Source organism: Indicator indicator, chromosome 29 (genome assembly GCF_027791375.1).
Source record: "Indicator indicator isolate 239-I01 chromosome 29, UM_Iind_1.1, whole genome shotgun sequence".
NCBI classification, from domain to species: Eukaryota; Metazoa; Chordata; class Aves; order Piciformes; family Indicatoridae; genus Indicator; species Indicator indicator.
Window position 1 is genome coordinate 6,708,674 of NC_072038.1, and position 18,526 is coordinate 6,727,199.

An 18,526-nucleotide genomic window follows, 5' to 3' on the forward strand; every position below is an offset into this window, starting at 1 on the left:
TTGGCAAAGACTGAAAAAAATGCATGAAGCCACAGTTTAATGGAACTGGTGACTTTGAGCAGCACAAGTAGAGAAGCTCTCTGGTACTAAGATGTTAAAAAAATAAATATTTGAGATAGAATAGTGATAAAGAAATGAGGTGCTTCCTCCTAATTGCTTCCAGTGCAATTAGTTAAGAAACACCTTGAAGATCAGACACCTTGCCAGCAAATCAGGGTCAAAAGAAAGAAAATAACCCTGGAGCAGCTGCATAAGAGGAAATGGGAGTGGTATGGAAGGGTTGGGAAGGGTGTGGATTTAAAATAGCCGAACTGGTTGTATTAGCCTCTTGGAGGGCAATGGAAAATGGAAGAAAAGAATCAAAGGAGCTTGAAGCTTAGGAATTTCTTGCAGCATAGTCTATTAAGTGCTGGAAGATTGTGAAGAAGGAGAGATGTAGGCTTTGACAGTGATCTCGAACTGGGAAGGTTGTCAGTGGACAAAGGTCTCTAACAGCTTACTGAGCTCTGCTTAGTGTCTGGTGCTTTCAGGTTGCATATAATTAACATTTTTTTCCCTTTTGAAGAAAAAAAGACATCTAAAGCCCTATGCTTTAAGTTACATGGATGTTTTGACGTGCAAAGATGCAGCATTGTCAATGTTCTGGAAGGTTCTGGCAACTCTTCCACTGTGCTCATGCTGGTGGTGGTCAGTAGCTTTACAAAGTGCTGCAGAATGAAAGGGTTTCTTTCATCTGTTGTTATTTTGGTTCGTCCAGGTGGATCATTTCCACCTCTGCCTTCATCATCCGAGACCAAGGATCAGTAGGGCCCCCTTGCTTAGGGATCAATAAGCACTTCCCCTTGGCATCTCTTGGGGATAGAGGCCAAAGCACAAAACCAAAAGTACACCTTGGGACTTAAGGGGGTGCGGGAGGGGTGTGCGCTGCCGGCCACCGCGGGAGCAGGGACACGGGCAGGCCGGGGGCTGCTGCTGCTGCACAGGCCGCGCTGCGAAAGGCTCTTGCGGGCGGCTGACAGCCACGGCCGACGGCTGCGGCTTCCTGTGCGGGTTTCCGGCAGCGGGGCAGCTCCACGCCGCGACACGTTGTGCGTTTGCTGGCGGGGAGGCCGCCCGTGTCTGTCGTGCTGGCAGCCGCCCCTCACCTAAGGGGAATAGGTACAACACAGCCTCGGATCGAGGTCAGTGCGGGAGTTTCAGGCGCCGCGGAAGGGACCCGCAGAGTCCTAGACAGTGCCCGACGGGGAGCGCGGTCCGGTCCCCTCACACGCCAGCCCTGCCCCGACCCGGAGCGTTTCGCGCGCGGGCCCTGCTGTCAGCGCCGCCGTTTCCGGAGGGGATGAGGCGCAGCTGCACCGCCGAGCCGGCCGGAGCGGGATGGCGGTGGCACCGTCCGGCCGCCGCCGTGCCCTGCCAGGGCTCAGCGATCGTGCCCGCCTTCGGGCCTCAGGCGGCGGCTGCGAGCCCTGGTACGGCGGTGCGGGGCGGCAGCCGGCGCAGCGCTGCCCGGGCGGGAAGGCAGGCGGGAGATGCCGAAGCTGCGCGGAGAGGCCTTCTGGAGGGAGACGCTGCGGAGCGCCCACTATGTGGTGGCGCCCATGGTGGACCAGAGTGAGCTGGCCTGGAGGCTGCTGAGCCGCCGCCACGGTGCCCAGCTGTGCTACACGCCGATGCTGCACGCCCAAGTCTTCCTCAGAGACGCCAACTACCGCCGCGAGAACCTCTACGGCGAGGCCTGCCCCGAGGACCGCCCGCTCATCGTGCAGGTGAGTTCCGCCAGCGGCCCGCCGGCAAACGCCACCGGCGCCCCTCCACCCCTGGCCCGCCCGCCCTGCTCCCGGGGCGGCGACGGCTGCCTAGTCAGCCTCGGCACTGGGAGCGGTGGTAAGGAGCGGGGCTCCCTGCCAGGTGCTCTTGGGTAACGCTACAGGAGCAAGTCAGCATTGTCCAATGATCCCTCAGCCACCCCTTTGGGATAACAAATCCAGATGCTCCCCAAACGCACCCGAGGTCAAGCTACTCAATCTCACCCCGATTTTGGAGTGGTTGTTGTATAAGGTGACAGAAATCTCATTTTCTTTACCTGAATACTGCTCATGATATCTGTGCTTTTCTGCTTATCCCATGTCTAGCAAAGAGGATTTGGGTGTCTTAACCATGGGGGCCTGGAGCTTTAGGCTTCTCACGGGGTTTCAGTCCTCTGCATCTCGTTTTTAGAGATAGAGCTGATCCCACTCAGGAAGGATTGCAGGTTTTTGAGTAGTTCTCTGAAACCATAAGGTCAGTGGTTAGCCACAGAAAAAGGATGCAAAGAGGAAAGGACACACTCCTAAGTTACTGTTGCTTCTGCTTATTGAGTACCATGGGAGTTTCAGGTGCTCCATCCCAAAGAGGGAGAGGGTCCTGGAGAGCTGAAGAATAATGCAGGGAAGGACTGTTAGCATGAGCAGAGGAATGGGCTGATTTCCATGTGTGGAGCAGTTAAATGGATGAGGACTCTTCACCCTGGAAGACCCTCAGACCCTAACCAAGAAGAGAAATGGGAGAGATATGTGAAAGTATGACTAGCTTGAAAATGGAAACAAGTGTTAGTAAGAATGGTGACAGTTAAACCCAGCAAAATTCATTCCCATGGCATATGCTGAAAGATTACATGAGTTTAGAAAGTAAATAAAGGAAAACTCCTGGGGGCTGTGAGGTACAGCAAACACCACTCCTGCTTCCAGAGTCCTTGAAGACACTTTCCAGCTGCTGCTGTTCACTAGACATTGTTGACTGTTATCAGAGCAGGATGAGGTGAATCTTAGGTCTCAGTACAGCTTTGCATAGCCTCATTTTTCCCCATGGGAGGCACAGAAAAATACAGGTGGCAAAATTGTGAACAGTCTTAGGAAGCTGTATTTTGAGCACAGGCCTTCAGCTCAGGCAGCGGTGTGTTCTGGGCCAGCCTGCCTGAAGAGTGGCAGTTACTGTGGGCTTGCTGTGTCCTTCCTACTGGCCACTGTTGGTCATAAGGTACAGAACTAACACGATTAATCTTTGGATTGACCCAGTGCAGCAAATCTTACTGAGTTCTGCAGTGTTTCTGGGCAGGCTTAGGTTGTGGTCACAAACTCTTGGAAATGGATTAGGCAAGAGGACATCTGAGCCCAGCCTGAAATCTGGGCTTTATCTACTAGGTAAAAATCCTCACCAGTGTGGTTTTGTTGGAGGCTTTTCGTTGTGTCAGTCATCTCAGAGAAAACAAATGGCTTTTGTGGGTTTAGGTGGTGTCAGCCATAATTTATATAGTGCTGTAGGGCTTAAGTAACACCTTCTGCTCACCTGTTTGAGTTTAGATCTGCATTAGTTAAAGATGTGATGGCACTGGGTTTTGTAATCTGTTTGAAAGCATAAATTAGAAGAGTAGTCTGGCTCTGTCCTCAAAAAAGCAGTTTCAAATTAGCCTGATTGTTCTTAATAAGTTGATTTTTGCACTGGGCTTTAAATGTAAGGTTAATTATATTTGAGACTGAGCATTTGTCTAACAGCCCAGTGTGTCTGTGTAACATTCCACTCCAACCTGAGTTCATTTTGGAGGCATTGGTGCTCACTAGGATCCACAAAGTTTTAATTGTCTCAAGACCCAAGAGACACCACAGGCAACTCTTACCTTCTGCACCACCTTTTTGTATGGAAATGCAACAGCTGCTTGTTCTACAGGGGATTTTGAGAGCTGCTCCCTCTTATTCTTGGCTACTACACATAAAATATTCTACAAATGTTTCTTTGCCTCTTGGATGTTCACCTTTCTTATTTTGTCATTGGAGGGTTGAGGATTAGTTGGTAAGTGTCACATTTTTTGTTTGGGTTGGGTTTGGGTTTTTTTGAGAAATGGTGCTTGCTGTCATGAACTGCAGATTAACTGTTTCTGTAGCAAGTAGTTGCTTCATAACTATGTCATAAGATGTTGTCAGTACTTGGAGAAAGCTATTATCTGATTATTCCACTTTTCTTTTATCTTTCTCAGTTCTGTGCCAATGACCCTGAAGTGTTTGTCCAAGCGGCACTGTTAGCCCAGGATTATTGTGATGCCATAGACCTAAATTTGGGTTGCCCCCAAATGATTGCAAAAAGAGGTATGTGCAAACCTGCACCCTGAATAGCCAGAGAGCTGGGGTGGCTCAGATAGGAACATTGGCAGTAAAATATCAAGAGGACCAAAGTGGTTAATTTGATGGAGTGGTGGTGGCTGCAGTACTGCTGAAGTCAGTCTTAGTTGCACCCACTTTAACAGGTTATGCTTTCTAATACCTAGAGCAAAAAGTAGCTATACTAGTAATTAATCCCAGCTTCACCCGTGTGACAGCTCTTGTGTCTTGAATATCCTTCAGAAAAAAAGTATTTTTAACAAGAGCTTCATTTTCTTTCTGATTTCAGTTGCTTAAACAGCCCTATTCTGCAAACCTGCATTTAAAATTACTTAGTACTTAGTGTCCTATTTCTTTGATGCTTGCACAGTTTGTTCACTTCAGCATAAAAGAGGATAACAGCTGCTGAATCCCTTAAAGGCCTTGCCATGGGAGCTTGTTTCAGAACCAGCATTTGAAAGTTTTGGATCAGGTGAGGTGTTGAAGGAAGGTTTGCTCAGTAACTGCCCGTTCCTCTTCTAAAGTGTCTTTCAGAGACTAATAGGAAGTGGTCAGTGGTATACAGGGCAAGTTGGTCTTTCAGTATGATCAGCTTTTATCCTGAAGGGAATTTTTAAACACCTGGTATAGACCTCTGAAAGTTGGACTTTGAGCTACCAGTGTCAACACACCAGCCTTAGGGAGCAGCAATGAAAGTAAGGTGTGGGGATTTGTTGTTTGCCCTGTAAATCTAGGGTGGCATTGGGAATAGAATGATCCAAATGTTCCAGTGTGGGCAGGACACAGCTACTGTGCTTCTGACCCTTAGGAGTGTCTGCATCATTGTCTGTGAACATTTATGAGAGCTGCATGCTTCAGAATCTGACCCTGCTGTAAGAGTCTGTCATCTGCTGGTTTATTGTAGGTCACTATGGGGCATTTCTGCAAGAGGAGTGGGATCTTCTTCAGAGAATGAGTAAGTCTTTAGAGAGGCTTCACTTTGGGAATGGGATGAACTCCTCATTGTCAGGAGGGTTAGCAATTTTAGGGGGAGAGGAGGTGCAGCATGTTTCTCTGAGGAGGGTTGTGCTTGTGGGGTTTGGGTTTTTTTTCTCTTACTGTGTTCCAGTGGCACCCGCAAGATACTTGGTGGTATCCCACTACAAACTCATGCTTAGAGCTGCTAAAAGATTGCAGTACCTGAGACAGACTTTTGGGTGAAAGTGAGTCAGTTCAGTCCCAATCCAATGATGATTTAGTGGCTCTCCAACTCTAGAAAGAGCAGAACTCCCAGTGCCATGCTTTTTCACTTTGAAGTTCTTAGGTGCCAGGACTTCTGTTTCTGCTTGAAGCCACAACTGCCCTGTTCTGATCAGCTCAGAGTACTTTTTCTGACCACACCATAGCAAGCCTCTCTTCTGACATGTATTTTTCAGACTTTTGGTAGCAGTTGTGAACAGTATTACTATTTTTTATTTTTTTTTAGAAATACATCCAGAACTGATTTTAAAAGCAAGGTTTTGGTCATTGTGAAGAGCTGAGAATGTGCCTCCACTTCAAAGCAAGTGTCTGAGCCATGAAGTTAGAGTCTTACTTCTGTTTGTGTTCTCTGTAGTCCAGGGAATCTCGAATGATGGTTGATACAAAGATACTGCTGAGAACTTGGGAGGACAGTGCTTCCCTGCCCAGCATGTGATGTGGTTGTTAGAGCACTTTTCTTAGGAGTCAAAGATGCAAATCAGAACAGTCTCAAGGTGAGAAGATAACCCAGGTCATCTAGTTGGATGAGAACCCAGGCTGTCTAGTAAGAGAGTTACCTCAACAGGCTATTCCATAAAAGGTGGGCAAAGCTTCCTCTTCCTCCTTCTCTCCTAGCCTTCTTTAAAGTGATGGGGTCCCTGTATACACCTTGCTGGCCCTTTGGAAAGGGTGGTAGGAAGTCCTATCATTACAGCTCCTAGAAACTGGATTAGAAGACAGCAGGTGAATTCCTGCATTACACATCCGAGCTCTGGAAGAGAAGGGAATTTCAGGCCTGCCACTGCTGGGTGTTTTCCTGCTGGCTGGCTGTTAGCTCTTGTCTTTGCAGCTTTCTGATTCAGTGCACTGTGTAAAGACTACAGGACTTTATCATGTTCTGGATTTCACCTTGGCTCTGTAATCTATATTTACAACTTAAATGGGTCCACAGCCTACTTCTGTTGATAAGCCTCTTGGATTTGGCATGATGGTTTGGGTGCAATTTGGAAAGAAGCAAAGTATTTCTTCTAGGAAGGTGGACAAGCGCGTGTTAATGTTGTTGGCAGAGGAGGAGGAGTACAAGAGCCTGTGATTAAGATTTGAAGGGGGTGATCTTTGAAAGGGAAGGTTTGATGCAGTGGAAGTGTTAGGGCTGTTAAATGCTGCCTATTTTGTGCCTTCTTGTTAGAATGCAGATTTTGTGCTTGGTGTTTACTGCTGCTTGGTTAACCCCTGCAGTTAGGGTTGCAGAGGGCACTGCTGGTTGGTTAAGCTGTGAGAACTACACAGCATTAAGTTCTCAGGCTCTTTTTCACACCCAGCACCAGCTCTTGAGGAGAGCAGGGACTTCACCCAGCCTTGTGGAGCCCACTTACCTTGTCTTTTCAACCTCCCCCAGTTCTGCTGGCTAATGAGAAGCTCTCTGTGCCCATCACCTGCAAAATCCGCGTGTTCCCGGAGATTGCCAAGACAGTGAAGTATGCACAGATGCTGGAGAAAGCTGGCTGCCAGGTGAGGAGGCAGGTGCTCCCTCCACTGTGGCACTGCATGCAAGTCTCTGTGTGAAGCATCTGATGACCAGTCCTTGGTGCACTGTGGAGATGTTTTACAGGCAGAGAACAGGGGATGCAGAGGGGTTGCGTGTTTGCCATCATAGACAGCAGGTCCGTAGTATGAAATGGAACACATCATTGGATTTTAGGAAGAAATTCTTCATTACAAGGCTGGCAAGACTCTGGAATGGATTGTCCAGAGAGGTTGTGGATGTCCCCTCCCTGGAGATATTCAAGGCCAGGTTGGATGGGGCCTTGAGTAACCTGGTCTAGTTGAGAGGTGTCCCTGCCCATGGCAGGGAGGGTGGATTAGATGATCTCTAAGGCCTCTCCCAGCTTAAGCCATTCTTGGATTCTATGATCATGGTTTTGGAGTCTCTCTTGCAATGGCTGCACAAAGTGACATCCTTCACTGTGCTTCAGTCTGACATTCTGACTGCAGGAGGCAGTGTGAATGCATGAAATCCACAGTGCTACAGGAAATAGAGTATCACAGATGACCACCACCAGTGGAGAAATGGGCAGCCTTCTAGGGTTTAACCCCAGTTGAACTGGAAGAGACAGTCTGGAGTTAGAGCCTTTGTGAGAGTGCTCAGGCTTTCTGCTGAGGAGCCAGCCTGATCAATGTATCACAGATTACAGAGTGAATCATAAATGGGAACCAATGCAACAGGAAATGTGTAGGTTCTCCCAAGATACAATCTTGTCAATGACAAGCTGAAAGAAGCCCAAGCCCATGCCATGCTAGGTGAGCTGCTGATACCTTTCTGTGATACCAAAATCCCTGCACTGTTGAAATAGCAGCAGGAATTTAGTGTATGGGGTGGAAGGAAGTTTTTGTCAGTGGATTTGTTCCAGTGGTTCAGACAGATGAAAAGTAACTTTGTGTTCCAGCTGCTGACTGTGCATGGCCGTACTAAAGAGCAGAAAGGACCACTTGCTGGTGTGGCATCTTGGGAGCACATTCAAGCTGTCAGGTTAGTGAGCAACACCAGCCCTGGTGGATTTCTGCTTGCAGGCTGGGAGGGTAGATTTTAAGCAGAAGCATGCACCAAGTTTGTGTGACAGGAGTAGAATTTCTGGGTGGACTCCCAAGCCTCAATTCTGTGCATGTGTTTTATCCCCCGGTACAGAAAAGCTGTGAACATTCCTGTGTTTGCAAATGGAAACATCCAGTGCCTCCGTGACGTGGAGGAGTGTATCCGTAAGACAGGGGTGCACGGTGTCATGAGTGCAGGTAAAGACAATCAACCTTTACTCACAGCAGATGAGAATAGGAACTGTTTCTTACTCTCTTAGCAGCCCCATATGCAATTATTAAAAGCTTACAGCAGCCTGGTGTGGTGAACAGCTTTGACTGAAAGCTGAGTGGCTGTTCTCCCTCTTCTTGCACCAGACCTCTCTTACCATTCAGACTTGTAACAGTTGTTAGGTTGGACTTGTACCACTGAGTGGCCAGATCAAATCTAATTGCTTGACAAAGGTATGTGGGATTCCTCTTGTCTTGGAATATTTTCCTGGTATCTGTTAATCAACAGAATGGTTTTTGAATGGATCTTGATGCAAGAAATGCATCCACTGATTAGTGTTCCTGCAGGTTGTTCATGTTGGCATGGGACAAGAAAGAGCTGCCATAGCTTCCTACAAGAAGGTGTAGGATAGACAGCAGAAAAAAGCTTCCTATCACTGCACAGTTAAAGCAGTGAAATACATTTTTCTGGGGGATTCTAGGAAATACTGGTTAACAAAAGGCTTGAGGAGCTAGCAGGGAAAAGCAGAGCAGCAGTATCTGCAAACTTAAGCCATAGGAATGTGGATACAGACATAAGTAAGACCCCCATTGTCTGAGTATGTAACCACAGGGCAAGAAAAGGCAGAGGCTTCTCTGTTTATTAATGATTTTACTCTTTGTGTCAAGATTGGATTTCTTTCTGCAAAATGTACTTTAATTAGATATGAGCTATTTGGCTTAATTAAGAAATAGTGAGATACAGCTTCCTGAGGTCAGGCTACAGTTTGTGGACCCTGGGTTCCTCTTTGTGAGCACCTGGGTGATGTGTCTGTGACTGGCTGGTAGAATCACTCGGTCCTGATCGAGCTCCAGAGCCTAGGTTTTGTTTTCTGTTGCAGTCCTGAAATGAAAGTTTGAGTATTTCTTTTCATTCCTTAGAAGGTAATCTTCATAACCCAGCTTTGTTTGAGGGCCGAAACCCCTTGGTGTGGGAGATGGCTGAGGAGTACCTGGAGATAGTGCAGAAGCATCCTTGTCCCTTGTCTTATGTTAGGGCTCATCTCTTCAAGCTCTGGCATCACACGTGAGTATCTCTAGAGAACTCTTCCATCTTTTCAGGGCTCGTCCTGCTCAGCAAGTGTCTGGCTTTACTGGACAAGGATTTGTCTGGTCAGAACTAGTATGCTGCCAGGTTTTCTTTCCTGGACCTTGCTGTAGAGAGTGTGGGCTGAGGCCTTTATGCTTCACTGCACATCTGGGACGCAGGGCATGGGGAGTGAACAAGTTACTACAAGCTCAGGCAGCACATCAGCTGCCACGTGGTAGTTGCCCATCTGCACTTGTGGCAAACCTGAGTTAACTAACCCCTGGTCTGCTGTGAAGCAAACTGTCCTGCACTTACTGTGGAGTCAGAGCATGGCCATGGGCAGTTACTGAGGAGCAGCTGACAAGCTGTAGGTGAATTCACATCAGCTTATCTCAGAGTACCTTGGTTGTGAGCCAAGTGTTTGTTTGGCCAAGGGGAGCAGCTGTGTGTGCTTTTCTCTGCAATTCCAAGAAGATAAGCTTCTACCAAGGCATGTGCAGCAAGGAAAAAAAAATCTATAAAAAGCTTTTACAAAGACATTTTTAGGTGATCTCTTCAGCCTAGCAATAATGCATAAATGTGACTTTGTGTTTGTGATGTGCCTCAGGCTTCAAGTTTACCAGCAGCTGCGTGATGAATTAGCAAAAGTGAAGACTCTAGAGGGCATTGTAGATGTCAACAGAGAGCTGAAACTACGATGCCAGGTACCAAGATGGGCCCTAATCTCCCAGAACAACACTGCACTTGGTGGGAACCTACTGTGTATGTCATGCACTTGATGTTTGTTGGTCCTTTTGTTGGAGTTGTGGCTTTCCAACCTTGATATTGGTAGTTTTACTACAGTGGCAGCTCCCCAAGCCTCAACTTTACACAGGATAAAGTTGCTTTAGGAGGCACAAATCTGCTTCTGTTCACCTGTCTTAGCAGAGGGGTTTTGCCTACATTAACTATCAGTAACTGTTAGTTTAAATTCCAGTTTGTGGTTCCCTAGAGCTTGAAGTGTTATTTGGAGTATTTCCTGAGAACTCCAGGGAAACTGACTGGACCTCTGTGCTGCAGGAAGAAATAGCAAATCAGAAAGAAGGAGAAAAGCCAAAAGAAGGGTTGCCTTTTTTCCACTGGGTCTGTCAGCCATACATCAGACCAGGGTGAGTGATCTCTTCTGATGTGGACAGTTCTCCTACATCTTTCTCAGCCATGCTCAGTACAGAGCCACCCAGTTCTGGTCCAGGAGCTTACATTCATTAGAAGATAACTGAAGACTTTGGATTATATTTTCACTCTGCCTTTTTTTGTCCTGGTCGTTGCTTTGTTTGTGGGGATGCTGCCTGGGGTGTGCATCTCCTCCTTTAGATCCTCCTCAGATTTCTCTCTCTAGAAAGTAAACTCCAAGAATTCCACTGCAGCTCAGAAAAAGAACTTGGTGTGCAACACACATGCTGCCTGACATCACTTCATGTGTCACACTAATGCTGCTTGTAACTGGCAGTCTAAGTGGCAACTAAATTGTATTTTATAAAGGCTCCTTGTGTTCTACAGTCAGACTTTTTGGGTACCCTGTTCCCTTTCTGTTGGGAAAATTGAGCTGGAGAAGAGAATGAGCATGGCAAGTGTAATACTTAACTAAATACCTAAGTAAAACCTGGCAGTAACAGGTGCCTGACTTAATTCAGCCAACCTAAACTGACTTAGCAACCACTAAATCTGACAGTGTCTGATATTAACTGGCAATGTTACCCAAAACTACAGTTTTTCTGTCCCACTTCCAAGGGCAGTGACACTTCCCTGTAATTTAGCCATGACAGAAGGGTTTCCAGTTTGCCCAGATTTGTGTAAAGCAGCATAGTGTTCAGGGAAAAGCTATTTCTCCCCTCCAGCCAGCTTAGGATGATTGATATTCATTGTTTCAGGCCAAAGGAGAGATGCAAGGAGAATGGAACCAGTGAGACTGAGAAATGTGTGCGAGGAAAACGTGCTTTGGAAGAGGAAGAAGATGGAAATTCTGAGCTTCTGTCAAAGAATAAGCAAAAAAAGAAGTTAAGGAATCCAAATAAAAGCTTTGATCCATCTTTAAAACGTAAGTTCCATTTATTGGCATAAATGCATGGAGTCACTGATACCACATTTGACATCAGTTGCCACTAATAATTTTCCTTTTTAAGATCAAAATGCACTACCAAGTAAATTACAGCTGTCATTAATTGAAATTGAAATGTTGTATGCATTTCAGGCAGACCTCCTCTCTTACACTTGACTTGAGAATTAAAATTTTCAGTGTTTTGATTTAGATTGGAGGCACTTAAAAAAAAAAAAATCAGAATATCTTTACCTTTGCACTGTTCTTGGAGGTGCTCTATTTTTATTTCCAAAAGACTGTCTGGCTAGAAAAGTGCCAAGCTTTGTGTGATCCTGATTTAAATTTACTTCTTCCACATAACAATACTATTGCTGGAATCAGCTCTCTTTCTTTCTCTCTTTTCCAGCCAAATATGCAAAATGTGACCAGTGTGGAAACCCAAAGGTAAGGCAGTGCCAGTGTCCATTAAAGCATTTCCATTAGACGGAAATCAGATCACGTTCAGCTGGCACAGCTTGGTGCAGCAGCTATGATTGAAGCTGGGCTAGGTCCCATTTTTGTTTTGCTCTTACATCACTGTAATGTTGCAGGCAGCCTGAAATCTTGTGCCTGGACCTGTTTGTTGTTTTTTTCCTAGATCAGATGTTCCTAAGCTCTGTCATAAGAGACAAGAGGGGATGAAATGAAAACAAAAACAAAAAACGACCAAGGGCTTCCTAAACATGAAGGATTTTTTTTATTGGGATGGAGGGAGGCAAACCAGACAACAAACCCCACTTCCAGTCACTAAGTGTATGTGAGCCAGAGCACTACAGAGCCCCCTCTACTGTAGCCAGGTTGTCAGCTATCCAGGACTCAACTGCTGCTGTCCCTCAGGGTCATACATTATGTTTTAATATATACTCAGGTACATTTTAAGCTGCAGGTGGGGCAGTATCTGCTGTGGTACAGATGGAAGCAAGCATGTCAGGCACTGTGTGCTACAGAGTACCTTTGCAGAGGACTTCAGCAAGCTCAGCTGCAACCACCAGCATCATGCTAAGAGCACTCTCCTGCTTGTGTAGCTCAGGACACCCAGCAGACCACTGATGTTGCAGAAGTTGGATGTGAAATTCTGTGGATTTACTCCTCTGTGTACAAACAGTTGATAGTTGAGGCTCCCCCTCCCCAGTGTGACATCAACTCAGTCATCTTCACTAGCCTGAGGTGTGCCTGTCTTAACATTCAAGTTCAGTGTTTTCCAAGGGGCTGAAAGTGCAGAGCTGTGCTGCTGTTGCTTACAGTAACCAGTAATAGTTGCATTTTCACTGATGCAAGCTTCTTCTCACCTTCATCCCAACCCAGGGCAATAAATGTGTGTTTAACATGTGCCGAGGCTGCTGTAAGAAAAGAGCATTCAAAGAGACTGCAGACTGCCCAGGTAAGTCCCTATGGGTCACTGAGCAGATATCTCAGCTTCCATCTATAGTCATTCCTTAATACTTTATCAGGTGTGGGTTAAAATCTACATACAGAGCTAGCTACAATTTTATCATGCAGTTCTTCTCTGCTGGGATGCAGAATTCCCAGCCTGGGAGGACCTATTCTCTAGGACACTAAGGAATGAGCTGTTCTCTTTACCAGTGCAGTCATGTCATGTCAGGCTCATTTCTGTTTTGTTTTTTTTCCCCCAATCCTTGCTTCTTCAGGTCATGGATTACTTTTTAAGACCAAATATGAAAAATCCCTTTCATGGCAGAGTAGTCAAAGAGTAATTCAGACCCCAGAGGTCAGTCGGAAAGGAGATGTAGCTGCGGAGGAGGCTGCTGTGCTGAAGGAAGCTGCTGACACTACTGTGTGAAGCTTTGGAAATGAAGTTAAAGAGCTCCTGCCAGGCCTCTGCTTCCCTGGGCCAAAGAACATGCTGTCTCCAGCTCACCATCAGCTGTGTGAACTTGTTCCACAGGTTTATTTTAAGTTCTGGAAAATTTTTATTTAAGTAAAAGCAAGCTGCTTACTCAGGGACTTGTCCTGCATTTGAAATAAAAAAAAGGATGCAATTCAGTTTCTCATTTTGTGTTTTAAAGACTGAAAATGCTGCATTTTGTGGGGTTGGGGGGGCAACCAATCTAAACTGCCATCATGATCTGCCTCTTGTATGTTCATTGACTGTTTGTGTCCTGGTTTTATTAGTGGGGGGACTGGAGCAGCTTCTGGGGGGCCAAGACCTGCAATGTCAATTACTTCTGTGCTACCAGAACCTGTCTACAGGCTGCATTTTCGGTGCAGAAAGGAATCCAGCAGTGCTTTGAACATGTGAATGTAAAACTATTAAGATGTTGCTATTATCACATTGTGTATTAACAACTACTAGTTTTATACAGTACGATAAAGCTTCATGAGCTCCCATGAGCCAAAGGTTGGGGGTGGAGAAATTAAATCTCTATTTTAATAGAGAAGGGTGTCTGAACTTATGTGCTAAGTTAGAAGCAAGTCCCTGAGCCTTTCTCTGCCCACAGTCTCATAATGACATGATCATTCTTTCTCCTTCCCCCTCACCCCCCCATAAAGCCTGTGAGAAATGTGTCCAAATCAGCTGCAAGTTCACACACCCACGACCCCTGCCTGACTTTTTACCTTTTCCCCCTGGGCTTTGTGTGTCTCCTAGGCCTTTGGTCAGTGCAGCCTTCCAATGGTCAGTACACTGTAAAGAATGTTAGCAGCCAAAAAACCCATCCAGCAATGGTACACAGCTGCTTAGTAGACTGAAGAAGTGGAAGTCAAGCCCTCCCCTTTGAAGCTAGGAAAAACAAATAAAGCTTAGCTCAGCTGTGGCCTGTGTTCTGAATGCAGTTTACTTACTGCATGCTTGGTGACCCTGCTCCAGCGTGGCCATGTCCTGCAGCTGCAGCCTGAGCAGCTTTCCTGCAGAGCTGCTGGCACCTTCTTAGTGCACTGGAACCTGCAGGCCTTTAGTGCTTGTCACAGAGCCTGTTGAAGGAGCCAAAGCAATGCTGTGTTGTGCAGCCTTAACCATGCAGTCTAGCCATGCTTGGGTTGGCAGAGCTGGCTTGTGGTCAGCAAGCCCCCTACAGCACTAGAGCCTTCAGCTGGAACATTAGCTGTTTGCCCAAAGGAAGTGGAGAAAAGAGGGGGAAATATATTAAAAAAAAAAAAAAAAAAAAAAAAAGCCCAGGGGAGGGAATGGGTAGGAGAAAGAAGGAAAGAGGGTACCAGGTAGGTGGGGGAGGACAACACAACACAAAGCTGTACATCTGGCCCAGCAACCATTCCTGACCACCTGAACCAGCTTGCCTCCGACCAAATTCCCAACCACTGCACTATCCAAGGCCTGCTTCTAGCATGGCAAACCCCTGCTTCACCTGACCATACAGATTTGGCATGCATACAGGCATGTCCTGTTGCTAGACCACATGTGCCCAGTTTTGCCTTAATGGAGGAAAGGTTTATTCATAATTGCTCTTCATTTTGTCTGTTTGAATTTATTCTAGGCTGATGTGTAACCTAACATTAACAGCAGACTGCAGCACTGCTCTGGCCAGTAGTAAGTTATGTTGTGGCCCAGCTGTCAGTTTTGCAAGCAAATAAGCAACACAGTATCTACCACGTGAACCATAGAGTCTGTAGGGACGCACCCAAGTGGTACTCAGTGTTAGCACCTTCTGGTCTGTAGCTCTGAACAGCTGATGATGGTTTGAGGGCCACTTCACAAACAAAACAGCTCCTCCTAGTTCAGCCTGTGCTGTGCTCTTATGCTCAGCCTGTGCAACAGAACCTCCAGACTGGAGCTGACTCAGGTGTGCACCTTACACAAATCTAAGACAAAACAGATTGTTTAGCATCAACACTGGACATGGCATAGCTGTTCTGAACACAACTGTGAGGACAGGAGCCAGGAGGGAGCCTTTTACTTGATGCCCTATCTGGCTGGTATTTATTTTTCTAGAATTCCAATTGCAGAGATTCTTCCTCTGCCTGCCAGATTCCCTTTTGGAATTTGAAAGGAAATGATCAGGAAACCCAGCACCCAGAATCCTGGCCAAGTATCTTCTCTCCATTAGAGCCCTTGCCTTGGCAAAGAAAGATTAGTGACCAGTAATAAACCACAAATCTAAAGTGCCTCCAAGGTCAGAGAACACACACATCTCCCTGCATGTTTGGCAACAGGGAAGACCCTTCCCTGCTCCACCCCAATCACAGGGGCTCAAGACTTGGTTTTAAGTGACAGAAACACAGCACTTCCAGGAACCAGGAGAGAAGAACACATCCTGATTATTTTATAAACCATTTTTAACACTTGGTCCTCTCACCAAGCATTCTCTGTGTGTTCATGTCTGTGTACACACATCCCCTCCAGCCCTGGTGAGCTCAGATTTTGTTTCCTCGCCTGCAGTACAAACTGTGTTGTAATTTAGTCATGAGTTCATGCAAAGACCAGAAGAGTGGGATGGAAAGATCCCTGCCTAGTAGCTTCAGGTTTATTCAACTCATGGAGAGTACTAATAACAGAACCCACCAGCAAGAGGCACAGCTCACCAAGCACAGCACCAGTGGGAAGCAGGGACCTGTCCATATGTCAATCACCCTTGGGCTCATTTGCTTCCAGCCTCTGTTCTCATTTTCCATGCTGTTTCTTCAGCCACCTTCCCTGTCCCAGGACCATGTGCATCAATCTCTTCTGTCCACACCGAGCTAGCTGCCAGCTGGCTGTTCCCATCCATTCACACTAAGTCCTCTAGAGGGACCACAAGAGGTAAGGTCTCACAGCCGTTTGGCAGGCTGGACTTAAATGCTGCCTAGCATTCAGTTGTGGCTTTCTATAGGTTACAACAATAAAGGTAGCTCCAACTCTCCTGCTCAATCTGCCCATTTAATTACTTGCTATTCAAACTAAATAATTTCCAAGATACTCTGGAAAGAGCATCTCTAACCAGCCTCTTAACCAAGCCTTTCTGCAGTTTTCATCATTTCTGACTACCCTTGTATTCAGATGAAGTGTAGACACTACGCTGGTACATGCTATTCTAGCTCACCTTGTAAAGTGGAACTAGCCCAGAAACTGAGGGGGAGGGACAGGGTGTGGCATTTGCCAAATAGCCCAGTGATTAGTGTGGGAGAACCAAGGTTAAGGATGCTTCTCTGCCTCATTTAAAGATGGCAACTGAAACCACATCTCCCACCTCCTGTGGAAAGAGTCCACTTCCTCCCTCATGCAGACACAGGCTTTAAACTATTCCAAGTTCCTTGGTCGGTTCCAGAAGCTCCTCTTCTAATAAAAACCTAAATATCCATGACCATGGAGTTTCAAGCTGCTTACCTGAGCAGGTCTCATTTACCCAGTTTCCCAAACAAAGCTCAGTCATTCTCCTCTCACTACGTCACAGAAAATGCATCAGGTCAGAAAAGCCATCAGTGTAAGAAACATCCCTGCTACACCACGGCAGTGAGAGGTTCAGGTTATGTTCCTAACCACACAGTGGGGTTTTAGAACCCATCTCTCATGAGTCTCACCACAGAACCACTCACCAGTGTGAAGAAAGGATCGAGCTGGCTCTAGGCTCCTCAAGTCAGGAACACTTTATACTTCAGACTCCTCATTGGACACGTTTCTAGACAGAATTAATATTTGAGGCATATTCATCCCACCCCCTCTTCCAAGGCATTTCTTGACAGGCAGTGCAGACAGATGCAGGCTTGGCTCATTAGCTCCTGTCCCATGACAAGGCAGGAGGCTGCAGAGCTCCCAACACAGGCCTGGAACACTGCTCAGTCAGGCACTGCAGCACAGACCTCCCTTTGTGCATGGAACTACAAATCACCATGCTAATGACAAAAAAGAAGTTGCAACCTGAACTTTCAACAGACTCTCTAGAAGATGATAGCCCTGCAATTAATAAGGTAAAGATGACCAGTGTATCAATTTCTTAAACAATGCTTGTGAGTTCAGAGGCACTATTACAACACAAATAAAGCTGAGCCATTTACCATTCATGCTGGGCACACCTGCACCTACACTAACTAGGGATTACTTTAAGGCTAGGCAATATACTAATTATCCTGTTTATCTCTAATCAAAATTTGCAGCCTGCCAACTCAGCAAAGTAATGTCCTATTTTGTTCCTGTTTCACAGGCCCTCAAGAAAATACAGATTATTTGATTAGAGGGAGGAAAAGGCAGTGCTTTGCATGTGGAGTGATGGTGCAAATGATCCTCTGCCTTTGGGCTTGAGGGAAATTGGATTCTCCTATCTAAATCCATTTTCAGAGGCACACAGGAAAAGGTTGTAGTAGTTCACCTGACAAACAAAAAGCCAGCTGCCTTGGTTTGGCAGACAGCTTATGAGACAGCAGAGAATTAAACACAAGTACATCCAAACAAAGCCTCAAAGCCCTGGCTCTCAGCATGTATTTACAGGGCACAAACATTATGCACCCAGACCTCACAATTACATAAACTCCAGGTACACAGAGTGTCAGGGTTGCAGCAGCATTAGAACTGCAACTGTGATATCTGGGGGATCAAGGACAAGAAGATCACCTAGCCTGATCTACCATGCAAGACAGATTTTCAGGTCTTGCCACCTGAATTCTTGTTTGAATCAGACCATCTCTTGCTAATGCAGCTGCCTTTCATTACAGCCTGAGCCTGAACTATTTCTTTGCTATCAAGAAACTCTTACTTGCATTATGAATTTACCAAGATTGTAACTACTGAATCTCACACATTTCTCTCAGAGGTTAAACAGTTTCAGTTCCCTACCCAATTAATTTATTTCAGACAAGTTATCCTATGAGGTAACCTAAAGCTAGGCTGTTCTATCAGACCTTGTGAAGCACTGAATGGAATTCACAGATCCACAAGAACATAGAAGCCAAAACAAGATCAGCTGAAGTACAAAGCTCATTTGCAAAGCAGAGTAATTTATTCCCTGTTCCTTACCAGCATCAAAGAGAAGCAGAAACCAATTCCAGTTTGGTACCTTTCTCCCCCCTGCAAATTCACACTACTGAAAAAATGAAATATTGACTCATGCTAGTCTCAGCTCTCACAAGGGGGTGGCAGAAGAAAATATTAAGAGCACTGCCCTGTGGAAGCACACTGCTCCCCTATTGTCCTCTGCTGCATGAAAAAGGTAATGAATGAGGTGGCATAAGAACCTTGAATAGCCAAGCTGGCTGAGACTTCACTCTTAATAAAAAAAGAGGAAAAATCTTAATAAAGCTAATCAA

General features: G+C 46.1%; 1 protein-coding gene across 1 annotated transcript; it reads left to right on the plus strand.

Moving 5' to 3' along the window:
* Positions 1-1,529: 1,529 nt before the first annotated feature.
* On the plus strand, positions 1,530-13,415 carry DUS1L (dihydrouridine synthase 1 like). The gene is made up of 13 exons (XM_054393735.1): positions 1,530-1,766; positions 4,010-4,118; positions 5,035-5,085; positions 6,748-6,860; positions 7,796-7,878; positions 8,035-8,138; positions 9,072-9,216; positions 9,827-9,923; positions 10,279-10,367; positions 11,130-11,296; positions 11,703-11,740; positions 12,641-12,716; positions 12,985-13,415. The coding sequence occupies exons 1-13, from the start codon at positions 1,530-1,532 to the stop codon at positions 13,134-13,136; spliced, it is 1,461 nt and encodes a 486-aa protein (XP_054249710.1). The 3' UTR covers positions 13,137-13,415.
* Positions 13,416-18,526: the final 5,111 nt, after the last annotated feature.